The sequence below is a fragment of the Mchenga conophoros genome, linkage group LG15 (assembly GCF_057382185.1).
Source record: "Mchenga conophoros isolate Kocher_MC1m ecotype Shallow Benthic linkage group LG15, M_conophoros_male_GT1.1, whole genome shotgun sequence".
Lineage (NCBI taxonomy): Eukaryota > Metazoa > Chordata > Actinopteri > Cichliformes > Cichlidae > Mchenga > Mchenga conophoros.
Genome location: NC_140540.1, coordinates 384,330 through 397,769, shown reverse-complemented (window position 1 = coordinate 397,769; position 13,440 = coordinate 384,330). Strand labels below are relative to the sequence as shown.

Here is a 13,440-nt window from a genome sequence, read left to right as displayed (position 1 = left end):
AAATACTTCCCTATAAGCAGGAATACATTTTTTTCACATGGCTCCCAGTTCACCAGTGGGTGTTGGTTGTTTAATAGTGGGCAGTTCTAGCATTTGTTCCTGAGTGGGACTGGAATGGCTTTTTCTTTTCTTTTTTTTAAACACATGATATAGAAAAGTCACTTTCATGTCTCCACTGACAATGTCGTCCTTTACTTTTTTGCTCACCAACTGATAATGCAGCTGCAGATCTGTGACTGTTTTCAGGTTCTCATGAAGCTTAAGTCATCCCGAGTAAATGTAATGACTCTGAAACGACATTGCAGTCACTGTTGCATATATGCTAGAGAGCCTTAACTATCAAGATGTTTTGCTTTAGGACACTGGTATGAGAAACTGTTTATTTCTAATCGAATTTCTGTGATACTACGGCACATGTAGAGGAGACATCTGCACCTACAACGCAAGGCATAATTCTGCCACCTGCCTCATAACAGTACACCTCCTTCTGTTGCTCTTATGGCTTGTTGCAGGCTAGTGGAGCTGTGTTAGTTTAATAGCTTGTTACTGCAATAGCAACGATGGCTAATAAGCAAAAAAGAGACAAGCAGACAGTGCAGTATTCTTATCCCAATTTACTAGCTATATTTATATGAACTCAGCTTGTCTACAGTCAATTTACAGCTTTTTGATTCCATTTTAGCTTAAATATTGAGCTAAGTGCTAATACTATGTAAAGCATAAAGCAAGTAATGTTTTAACAGTAAAGTTCAGTCAAGATCCTGCTTCAGGATCTAGCTTCCACTGTCCTTGTTCTTCTCTACCATTGCTTTTACATTATTTTCTGAATCTTTATCTAACTCTGTGCAGCTGGAAATGCCTTATCTTGTGTGTCCCAAGAGCCTTATAAGAGTCCTCTCTGAAACCCCTCCTCCCTCCCTTACTCCCCCAGAGGTAAGAGCTTCTCCCTTGTCCTCTCTCCACCTCCACCAGAGCATCTGCTCTGCTTTGCAGTGGCCTGCAGCCCTCTCTATCCTCCCACTTCTCCACTCCCCCCTCTGGTTTGCTTTGGGCAAGTGAGCTGCCCACCTCAAGCCCATCACTAACAACCCTCTAACACTTACCTGCATCCCAGTTCTGTTTAAGAAAAAAAAAAAAGGGGGGGGGGGGGGGCAAGAGCCCTTGATGTGCCTTTTACCAACAATCTATAAAAAAGGGCAGATGACAAAACTCAAGTTTTAAACATAGCCTGTGGTTACATGAGCTTTAAATACATACGGCTGTGGCTTTAACACACACAAAGTATGCTGCTCAGTAAAACATCTTTTGTGTGTTTCTAGATAATATACTCTAATAATAATATACTCTAATATACTCTAATCTTCTAATAATACTTTATGTTTACGTCTTTAGTGCAGTCTAACGATGAGCAATGACATAAAAAAAAAATGTGTACTGTTTGAGTTTAAATATGAATAATTTCAAGCCATACCTGTAGGCGTGTCAGTGCACACCTTTTGAAAATAAGGAATTTGGGATACAGCGCTGAGAACTCACTATACTAACTGCAAAACAACTCAGAGCAGTAACTTACCTGTGTGGTAGTTGGTAGTGCTTTTGACTTACCTCCACATGTCTTTTGATTTGTGGTTTGGTCAAACTAACACTAAAGGACATATGAAAGCGGGACGTCTTCTGCTTGGATTGTTACAAAAGCACACTGAGAAAAGCACACGTCAGAGTGCATTGTACAGGAAGACATTTGCTTTTGCTGCAGTAAAGGCATCAGTAACTTTTCATATTTCGTGCTATTTTTGAGCCTTCTTCACCTTGCTAGGACTTTATTTCAGTATTGACATGAGGCTTCATTAAGGATTTGCATCCAAATGGTTTATTTTACAAAGATCAGCAGCAGCAGCTATGTGTGCATATTGTGAGAGGTTAGCGTTATTGTCAGCAGTGGTTGAATGCCTCTGTGGGCATTCCTGTGATGGGGGTTGGGGAGGGGGGGGGGGGGGGGGTTACATAGCCACGATTCTGCTGAGTCTGTCAGTTGAAACTATACGCACAAATGATCGCACAAATGATGCCTGTAGTGTGTATAACGGTCTGGACACAGGTGTGCACACAGGAATACAGTCTGTATATAAAATAAATCTATAACCACTGTGTTGCATATACACACTGTGCTTACACAGCGGCACTTCCTCTGCCAGTACCAGTCCATTCAGATGAAAGATGACGACCTAGCAGAGGCACACAGCCCATTGAAAATTAGCTACATATATAACAGCTGTGACTCACACATGCACGCTTACAAACACACGCTCACAGAAAAAAATGTCTCATTTTCTCTCTTGTACGAACACTATCTAATCTATTTTCCCCTCCATTAAAACAAAAACTTATTTTCACATTGATTGCTGCACTACAGCATTAAAGCCATCACTCAGACACTCTGTTTGATGGACGGTTTGTGTCACACTATACGTTTGACTGCCACCTGTCCTTCCTGCCAACCCTTCTTCTTATGTCATTAAAGCAAAAAATTCACTCATTATAGTCTATAGACCCATAGATGGAATTTTATAGTACATTAGCTTATTTTTATTTCAAGTGTTATTTAATGTTATATTGCCACGAGGCTAAAACTGAAAACCTTTCAGGAAGCCGAGTTTAGGAAAAGTAAAACTCATAACTGATTCGATGATTGCAGCTGGATTTTAGAGGCCCAGCGCAGCTTAGACACGGTAAAAGGTCTTGACAATCTAATAAAGGTCTTGACAATCTAATAAATAATAAAGTTTTAGTTAAGATATATTAATGTGTTTAAGCAGAGGAGGAGGCGGTTGTGTGTCTGACTGTGTGTGTTTAAGCGGAGATGCTTTTCTTCAGTCGATGCCTCATCAGGGATAATAGGCCACGATGATTCAGAACCGAATCGATGTGCGTTACAGTTGGAATTTATTCTCTCAGCGAACAAAATCAGCATCATTTAACCAAACCAGAGAAGATGCTGTCCACAACCTGTCACCTCAGCCAACATGCTTCATCTGAGCGCACGCACACGCACACACACACACACACACACACTCACTCACTCACTCACTCACTCACTCACTCTTGTTTGGTACGTCTACAGCTAGATATAATATTGGTATTGTTTGATACCCTAACTGAATATCGGCTTGTGTTGTAAATAGTTTTATTTGAAACGGATTGTGTTTTTATAATCAGCACAAATACGTCTTGTTAAATTACTAACACACAAGCATGTCTGTGCTTTCTTTTTTTGTCTTAATGTCAAAAAAAGGCACAAAAAATGCATCATAAAAGCATCCCACTAACAGGTATTGTCTGTGTAGCCTTAGAAAAAAAACAGTGTTCCTGTGCTGCAGTCCTCCCCCCTCTTCTTGTAAAACTCTTTAAATCACAGCCACATGATGCACTTGTACTGGCTGACATGATCCCTCGTTATCATGAACACAATTGCTCCCACATACTGTAAATATTCTCCAAAGTGCCAGCTGTGTATAGACCAGCAGCTGAAAAGAGTCCCTGAACCAATATGCTGTTCACTCTTAATTGCAAACTGAAGTTAATGGTGTATTGGTTAATATCTACGCTATACGCAGCTGTCGACTGTAAATATATTTGTGAAAATTTACATGCATGTCCTTAATAAAGCAAATAAGCTGAGCACCACAAGAAGATAGAAAGTAGAAACATAATATTTAAAGCCAAACTCACTTGTTTTATCCAGTTTTTGCAGAATAAATACGTTTTATTTTATTAGTTCGTAAGTTTGCTTTTATTACAGTTGTCTATGTTTAGCGTTGAGAATAATTTTTCACATTGATTTATATTGTTAGCTGGTTTAAGTTGACTAAAGATTGTAAAGTGTTTTCATGCATATCTTTATATTTAGATTGACTGTGAAAAGTCCCCTTTATGTTTTTATTGCCCTTCTTTAATATAATCTGCTCTCTCATTGTTTTGGGTTGGCTAGCACGAGTGTGTGCATTTTCTGTTTTGCATGTCATTCTCCAGTGTGGGTTGTTGCTGTGCATCGCATGTAGAAACACACCTTTGTAGATTTGCTCCCCCCATTCCAGTGAGATCTCTCCTTTTCTGCCTTAGTCTGTCTGTTTGGGATGAAGCGGCGCTCTGTTATATTCACCGTGGGTGTGTGTGGGTCTTTGCGTGCCATTGTGACGTCCCCCGCGCTGTGCACGTTGTCATTTTTCTGTTTAACAGCACTTTTTTTCCCCCCTCTTTCCCTTTTGTCCTACTTCTCACCGCCCACTCTGTTTTTGTCCCCGTTGACTGTGTGCAGCAGCGCTGTGCTCAATCCTGTGCCGTGTTGATTATTTTGAACCCCGTCCCCTCACCCCTGGTGCTTCTCTTGTGGTTTTTGTTTTTGTTCTTGTAGTTGCAGGACCCCCGCATGTATGATCAGGTCTATAGGTACTTAGACCTTCCAGGGCAGGTATGTGAAAAAACAGCGATTATTTGATTTAAAAACAAAAAAAAGAACAAACTTCTACCTCAGCAGCTTGCTGCTGTTTTTTTTTCCCTCTGTTGCAAATCAGTCATGCTGAAATCTGGGAGTCAGGGATTGCTGTTTGATGATGGGCACGAGATTATCACAAAATATTACCCATCTTTCTTTATAGACTTTTAAGCTTTGGGAAAAAAAAATATTTACCCACAATTTGATTCAGTCAGTCAATGAGCACTCCCTGCTCCCAAGCTTGTGTGATGCAGTATTTTCTGTGAAGCGCTACCCCTTTAAAAAAATGTGCTTTTAAGTTTAAGATGATTAGAAAGCACAGATATTGTTAAGACTGTTGTGGTAGGTTGATGTTTATTTGGCACCTTAAAGTAAATTACAAAGAGGGACAGTTTGGATCAGTTATTAAGTTTTGGATTTGGTTGTTTGAGTGTGTGAACGCTTCTTTCTACTTCTGCATTGATAAATCTTGACTGTAATTTTCAAGCTCTGTCGTTCAAATGTTTAACAATCCATCAGTTTTGGAAAATATATTTAATGGCTAATATTATTTTTTGTCTCCTGCTCTTCTCCTTCCACTCTCATCCTCATTGTCATCCCCAAAACACCTCATGTGGATTCATCCACCACTTCCCATTATTCCTTTTAACTATTCCATCCCCGTCACCATCTTCGCCTCCTCTTCTAAAGCTGAAGGCGATCGACCGTCCACACGAGCCGGAGAAGATACCGCGAGCACCTCACGATCGTAAGAAGGAGTGGCAGAAACTGGCACTGGGGGCAGAGCTCGCTCAGGACTTACCTGAAGACAAACACAGAGAGGCCAACGGATCGGCGGGTTATCACGACAACAGGTGAGTGAAGGTGGACGGCACTAGTTAGTCAGGTGTCACCTGGTGGAAATGACGTGCACATTACATCACGAGAGCTGAAAATCTGAAAAACTTGATAAAAACGGATTCATCTGCAGGATTAAATCAATCCTATGGACAAAAATAAATAGTGTCCTGTCCACAGAGAATCTGTTCACGCAATTTACACTTCTGTGGCACTGGGGAAATGCAGCCACAAAAGGGATGATTAAGGTCCTTCAAAGTTGTGATTGCTTTTATTGTGCCTCAGAGCTGCAGTGCCACTCGTGTTCAGTAATTTCCCTGCCAGTCAATGTGATTAATAAGAAAACATTTTATGCAAATTGGTAGTTTTGTTGGATTTGTCAGTAGCGTGGATAGCTGACACAAAATCTTTTCTGCGAGCACTGATGAGAATAGATTTCAAGCAAATGGACCGTAGATGTGGTTGTCGGCATTTGATTTACAATGTTGTGGATAACAGTGTCTTTTGATGGGCACTCACCTAGACTGCAACAGCATTGTCAACAGAATAATTGTAGCAGAAATTCATTCTTGTGAATAAAAAATATTCTAAACTGCTGAGAAATGGAAACAGGAAGTGTATACTTTTGTGGCCTGTGAGAATACGTTTGTTTTATGAAAAGTGCCTCTTTACTTATTATTACTTACTTGTTTTTATGTGTATATGTATATTGTGTGACCAGATCTCTGTAATGGCCAGAAGAAACCATAAACATGACCTTAAAGAACATAATGAGCGCAGGTCTTGTGCCACACGTCGTTTTTTAAAAGTATTTTGCTTAAAAGAAGCCAGTCATCCTCATACATTTAAAAAAAAAAAAAAAAAAGGTCTTGCGCAATAGTTCTTCAGGCTTAGTGTCCTTAAAACGAGGAAACTAAACAAGTGGAGGAGAAATGAAGACGTGGTAGGCCTACAAAACTATTCCCAGCAGATGAAGAGTTAAAAATTGTTCTAAGAAAGAAATCCTGCAAAGACTGGACTCAGGACCTGAGAGATGGATCTAAACCCTCAGCTGGTCAAGAAGCCACTCACTGCTGAGGTATGCCAACTGAACAACAAGTTTCATGTGGTGACGATTCCACATTTTTCGATGATTTTCGAATCATCATCGGTGTGGAGATCAGGAGAGAGGCACAGCAGACATCTGTAAAACACAGTGGAGGCTCTGTCATGATTTAGGGCTGCGTTTCAGCCAGTGTTGTTGGAGATCTTGTCAAAATTGATGGAATTATGAACACAGAAATGTACCATCAGATTTTGATCCCCCATACAAGACCATCTAGATGGTCTCTGAGTGAAAACATTAATTTGTCATTTTTCTGCATGAAAATGATTCCAAACACGCTGCCAGTACAGTAAAAGCATACTGGTCCGTGACCTCAGCATTATTAAGGCAATGTGGGATCTTCTTGACAAAGAACAGAACAAAAGGCAGCTAACATCTGAAGAAGAGCTCTGAATGTCCTTCAAGAAGCCTGGAGAACTATTCCTGAAGACGACTTAAAGAAATGACAAGAAAGGTTCAGGCTGTAGTGGAGAATAAAGGTGCTCATACTAAATATTGGCTTTCAATATTTGTGTTGCTGGCTACGATTACTGGACTCTGTGAATTCCATGACCCAATTACTACATAATTTCTGATCATCAAAAAGTCTTAGTGCTGTGTTTAATCAAACACAAACTCCACAGTAAATATAATTAGTATATTAGTATTAGTATATCTTCTGTTTTTTGTGTGTGAGTTTGCTTTGTGTTTGTTTTTCTTGTTTGTTTTTGTTTAATCCTTTACAAATATTCTACACACACAAGGTAAAATGATTGGGAACATACCTCAGTTCTATATACAGCACCTCCACCTACCCAGAATATGTAGGGTTTTGTTTAAGTGACATGATTTAAGTTCTGACAGATGAGCTTTATGCGGGTAAGAATAGTAAGTGCAAAGAACACAAAACTGCACACACACACAAAGACTCACAGCTGAACCAAACACAGTGTGAATGAATGACTGGGTTTCTCTGCTCAGGACTCATTTGTACATGGAGCATTTGGACGGGCCCTTCTCACTGGCGGCGCTGCCCTACACTCAGATGAACGAACTGCTTAACCGTACAGGGGACAGAATGTATTCCCGACCTCACGACCCTCCACCGCCGCCACCTCCTATGCACCCACTGGGAGAGATAAAGCCACCTTCTGTGATCAGGTGAGTCATCAGCCTCAGTTTTCACTTTGTTGTTCTACCTACACCTAAAACGTAAATGTGTGTTTCAAGCAGTTTAAAAAAGTGCTAAGGAATTATCTGTAACTACTGCGATTCCCTCCCCATCTCTTAGCCTTGTTTATCTCATTTTCTCATACACATCTGTCAGTATCATAGACCGACCTTCAATTACTGGTTCTGAAGAGGTTGATGAATGTGTGGTTTGAGAGTGTGTGGAACAAAGATGAAGTAAAATAAGAAAAAGGCTTGTTGAAGGGCAGGATCAGCTGTTTGTTAAGGCCACTGAACATATTACAGGTTGTTTTTCTGCTGCACATATTGGCCGCTTATGTAGCTGTTTTTGAAAGGATGAAGAGATCAGAGGGAATGATTAAGGTAACACTGGAGAAATCTTGCATTGATTTTTTTTTTTTTTTGCACTTGCCCTTGCATCTGCCTTCTCCTCTTGCTCTTTTATTTACTTTATTCTGACCTTTAATTCGTGCTGATTTTCCTTTTTTTTTTGCCATTTTAAAAGTTCCCGTCACCATGTTCCATTGTATCTCATTTTCTCGCTTCACCTCCTCTGAAAACTTTCCTTTACTACAGCACATTAAGTAGCACTGCTGTCCTGAGAGGAAACACTCCACACTTTATTTTTTCCTCCGTCTTCTCTTCCTCCTGCTGTGCCTTTTTTTCCCCTTCTCCTTCACCACAGGAGGAGGATTGATTGTGGACACATTCCTCTGTGTCGCAGTGTTAGCGGTGTACCAACCCCCGCAGGTTTGGCATCAGTGAACGGCCACTGTTATTCACACTCTTGTCTTTAATGTGCAAGTTACAATAAGCCGGTTGCTCGGTGATCTTTAACCTCTAATTTATTGAACTGACAGTGAAGTGGAAATACTTTGGCCTCGTCACTCTATCCATGCTCCTGTGACAACTCTGCAGTTTCACAAAGCAGCTGTATTTATGGTTACTTCCACACTCCCAGCAGCTGCTTCTGACGCATTGCTGCACATTTTTAATTGAAAAGATAAGAACGAAACAAACTCGGCTCTTGACATGCACCTTTTGTGAACAGGCAGTTTCTGTCGTTACAATAGTCAGGCTTTCCGTTTTACTTGGCACACGTGCATTTGTCGGTGACAGATTTAAAAATTCAGACAGATGATAGAGATAATTTTGGAGTTATGGGGGGGTTTTATTATGCATGATGTGCTACAGATGGTCTGAGGCTAAAAAGGTGGATGTCATGGATATAAATAAGCAGCTATGTTCTTCTTTCGCAGTCTGAGTCAAATTAGTTTCATAGAAAGTTTAATTGGGAAAATGCAAAGCCTGGTGTTAGACTGTCCCTGCCAGGTGGAATGTGCTCTTCTGCTGATCACACTCAGCGCTGCAAAATGTGGAGCAAATATTAGTCAATTTTGAGGCTTGACTAAGCTGCTAGTTCAATGTTTTTTTTGTTAAACTGTTCTCCTCGTACCAGATATCCTCTCTCCTCTCTTCCCCATTCTAATGCTCAGATTGAACTTCACCAGATCATCTTGATCTCGTCTGCATACACTCGTTCAATGCACTTTTAAATGATCAAGATTACCAAAGGAAAACTAGACAATTTGCAGACAGCTGGAACCATAATATTTTGGCATGTTTACATTTCATAACCTCTATCGCTATATACAGTTTTCATGTATTTTGTCAAACTATTAATTAAAAAAAAAAAAACTAGTAACTGAAGTGCACATGTATATACAAGCTGTTTTGGTGGGTGTTGTGTTTTGAGAGAATTTATGGCATATAACAATCTTCCCAAGTGGAAAAAGTTGAAGTTACCTCAATTATCTCTCAAATTTTGCACATGAAGCACATGGTGACCAAAGTCCAGCCTCCTTTTTACCTGTTGGTGAGCGTTTTCTCAGGTACTCTGAAAGGCTTAAAGAGCCGCAGCAGTGCACCACCACTGCCTCCACCTCATTCGTGTTTCTTCTTCCCTCCAGCTCCAGCTCGGGCTTTTCCGACAGCAGACCCCAGTCTCCAGCCCGGACAGCAGGCCACAACTCCAACACTCCTCCTCCTCCGCCTCCCCCTCTGCCCCCTCCTCCTCCACCCTTACCCTCCACAGGCTTGCGCGGCACTCCTCCTCCTATTCCTCCTCTACCAGTCCAGCAGCATCCCCCAGCCATCCCGCCTCCCCCCGCTCCCCTCCAGATAGCCCCGGGTGTTCTCCATCCAGCCCCTCCACCCGTGGCACCTCCCCTCCACTCCTCATCTCCAGCTCGTTTCCAGCAGGTCCTGGACAAAGGTCCATCCTCGGGTTCTGGTATTCAGTCAGACAGCACCATCCTGCCTCCTCCACCGCCACCACCTCCCCTGCCCCTCCCAGGAGCGCGGAGCTCATCACCGTGCCTATCAGGGCCACCACCTGTGCCCGCCTTCCCTTCAGCAGGAGCCATGGCCTCCCCTCCCCCCCACGCCATCCACGACATGGGGACCAAGAGGCACCATCCAGCCAATCTGCCACCCATCAGCGATGCACGCAGTGTCCTGTTGGAGGCTATCAGAAAAGGTGAAGTGTTTGTAAATGCATGTGCAAATAGTTCTTTAAAACCATGTTGTGACCACTTTTTCATAGTAGCAGCTTAACTGCCTCCAAATCTTGAAAAGATTGTGTAATGCCAGCTCTGCATGTGATGATAAGAGAATATATTCAGATATTTTTAAGCCTGTCTTGAAGCAAAACTTCCTCCAATCTTTGCTGCTTTTCTCGTCTTACATCATAGATAACTGTATTTTTGTAAATCTGTAAAAGAAGGCCGTGAAATAACTTTGAAGATGCCACTCTTTTGTTTACCGCCCTTTTCATTACTCTTCTAGGACCATAGGATTCATTTTTCACACTAAATGGTTAGAGAAAAGAACACCTAGCTTGGTCTCTATTAGATTAGCTTTGCATTCAGTTTCATCTACTGTATAAAACAAGCCTCTCATTCTTAGCTCTCCTACCCCTCCCTTTAAGCAAGCTTTCTTCTGATTGGCTGGCACTTGCAAACAGATTTAAATAGCAAGTGGGAGCAGGTGCTGCGCACATAGTGTCACGCTGTGTCTATAAGATCCAGCTTCATTCAGATTAATCAAATCGGAGACCAGTTTTTAATATTTCACATAAATACATTTTAATAAAGCAGGATAAATACACATCTATATCCAAGTTATTGTTGCTGTAGTCGTTATAATCCTAATCGGGAGTTTCAGGAGCGATGATATGTAATCATCTTTCTCCGTTTCCCTGCTGCAGGCATACAGCTGCGAAAAGTGGAGGAGCAGCGAGAACAAGAGGCTAAGCACGAGCGAGTGGGTAATGATGTGGCCACCATCCTGTCACGCCGCATCGCCGTGGAATACTCCGACTCCGAGGACGAGTCCGAGTTTGACGAAGGAGACTGGATGGAATGACGGCGGCGAGGGAGAGAACAGAAGGAATACCGGGAGGATGGAGGTGCCCCACCCTCCAGCAGTATCGCATCCCTGCACTCCACACCTCGACATCAAAGAACCGAAACACCGTTACGACCACCTTTCCTCTCTCTTTTTTTTTTTTTTTTGTTTATATCTTGTCATATGTCTGTCTCGTTGTGGTTTGTGTTCAGTGGAGGGACTCCACGTCGCCGTTGTCGGTCTTTCTAGTGTTCCAAGAGTCGTTTTTCTCTCTCTCTCTTTTCGAATTCATTCTTCTGCACCTACCACGCGACTTTGTTTCGGCTGGATTTCTTGTGATGAAATCCCTCATGTTTACTATCGGTATACACGAAGATAACTTTTTTGAAGAGCCACTTGTTTTCGTTTCTTATCTGTACCTTGATGTTGGGGAAAAACAAAAACAAAGAAGAAATTTGAAAAGAACAAATGAAGGCATGTTGCATCTATCTTTAGTTCTCCAATATGGTTTTGCTGAACATGGCATTGAGTGAATGCTGCTTTATTTTAATCATCTTTTATTTACCTAGTACAACTGAAACACTTGTTTTAACAGGCCAGTAGTATCAAACCCTGACCACAGGCTGGGTTGTCGTCACCCCCCCACACACTTTTTTTTGTTATCAGGAATGACTTTACCACTAAGGACAAGCAAAAGATTGTGTTGCTGTGTCATGTGATAAATATTGTATGGCTGAAATGATGGGGGAAACCATATGGCTGCTTTGGTCACATGTGTGCATATCCATCCACTTACATTTAACCTTTACCCCAGGGAAATGTATGCCTAGATACTGAGCTGTCTGGGTTCAGAGGAGCCATTTCTGCTATTGTTGACATCAGGCGCTGTCAAAGAGAAACACTAAGCCATTGTTTATATCGAGCTCCCTTCATTTTCTCACGCTTGTTGCCGCAGAAATGGACGGTGGAAGCAACTTGATTCTGTAGATAAACATCAGAATTCCTGCCTCTCTTATTATCCCTGATTTATTAAAAAAAAAAAAAAAAAATACAGCGTACAGAGAGAAACTTTTTCGAGTTTTGGGAATCTGACTGACACCAGATGCAAACCAGTCAACGTCACTGATGGCAGCTTTTCTCTCAGATGCCCTTTTACTGTTTAACTGCTCACTAACGGGAAGCCTTACCTCGTTTGGGACTACAGCTCTGCGTAGTACTGCCGTTTGAGGCGTAAGACAAGAAGCTTACATTCTGCCTTGTTTTGGCTCATTTGAAAGGAAATGTCTGCCATCCTTTTCCGTTCGTTCGTTTTGTTTTTTTCTTCTACTTGCCTTATTGTTCGTACAAAACGTATCGTTGAGTTGATGAATGTATTGTGCTGTTACTACTTACTTGCCTGCGCTTGTATGAATTCGCTGTTTCTATGTTTGGCTGGGGGGGAGGGAGTTGAAAGGAGGAAAAAAAAAGATTGGATCAATACTGTATACCATGTAACTTATGTAACTGTTTACTGTAACAGTTTGCTTGAATTAATAAAAATCTAATGTTATGTTTCAGGGTTTGTTGTTGTTGTTGTTGAGGTTGCTTGATCGGAGTCCTGTTCTCTGTAAAACAATAACCGAGTTAGCTTAATTTGATTACGGTTGAACACAAGCCATGATTTCTCAGTGTGCTACACAGATTAAAAATGAAATTAATAAGAGCAGCGGCCCCTAAACCTCCAAAAGTGCAGATTTATTCACAAGTAACAGGATCATGGCCAAGACCTCGAACCAGTTGCTTTTAGAGACGAGTTGCTCCTTTCATTAAGCTGGTGCAATTTTGCTTTTATAATTATGACATGAATTAAATACTTAAATATAGTGGAAAAACCTACAAATATCTGTTCATTAAGAAAAAAGAGACAACTCAAATTTAATTTGGGAGATTGTAAGGTATTTCCAGTATTTGGGGGGAATTGAAGGAAATATTTCCAGCTGACATGAACCAAATAAAGGCTGATTGCTAAACTTGATTGCCAGCAAGCCAGCTGAGCCAACAGATGGGTTTGAGGAGATAATTGGTGATATTTGGCTTTCCTGGCTCGCCATAATCTGCTGAGAGACCAAAGCACTCAGAACGAGGTTTTTGGTTTTTTTGCAACCAATTTCACCAAGCAACCACTAACCAATATATTTTCCTAGCAAACTGTGGTTGTTAGGGAGGGTCACTGACCAGTCTGTAGATCTGCATGACTGGGGCTTAAGCAACATGTTTCGCAGTGACTCCCTGCCACCTCCAACAAACACTAACCAACCGGCTGGGAAATACACATTCTTACCTATCAATCTGTTTCCAGGTAATCTATGTGTAAAGGAGAATTTCAACAGATGATCCATATCCTGAACGCTGTACAAAAACTCATCCTGTTAGAAACATAATAACGCAG

General features: G+C 41.4%; 1 protein-coding gene across 2 annotated transcripts; it reads left to right on the top strand.

Annotated features, from left to right (window-relative positions):
- The first annotated feature begins 32 nt into the window (after positions 1 to 32).
- LOC146557412 (actin-binding protein WASF1-like) lies at positions 33 to 12,561 on the top strand. Of its 2 annotated transcripts, XM_085248006.1 has the most exons (6): positions 33 to 933; positions 4,412 to 4,468; positions 5,183 to 5,346; positions 7,395 to 7,574; positions 9,575 to 10,143; positions 10,873 to 12,561. In XM_085248006.1, the coding sequence occupies exons 1-6, from the start codon at positions 856 to 858 to the stop codon at positions 11,028 to 11,030; spliced, it is 1,206 nt and encodes a 401-aa protein (XP_085104132.1). In that variant the 5' UTR covers positions 33 to 855; the 3' UTR covers positions 11,031 to 12,561. The 2 variants fall into 2 exon arrangements, with proteins under 2 accessions (XP_085104132.1, XP_085104131.1); XM_085248005.1 differs by lacking the exon at positions 33 to 933 and having other exon boundaries at positions 3,120 to 5,346.
- Positions 12,562 to 13,440: the final 879 nt, after the last annotated feature.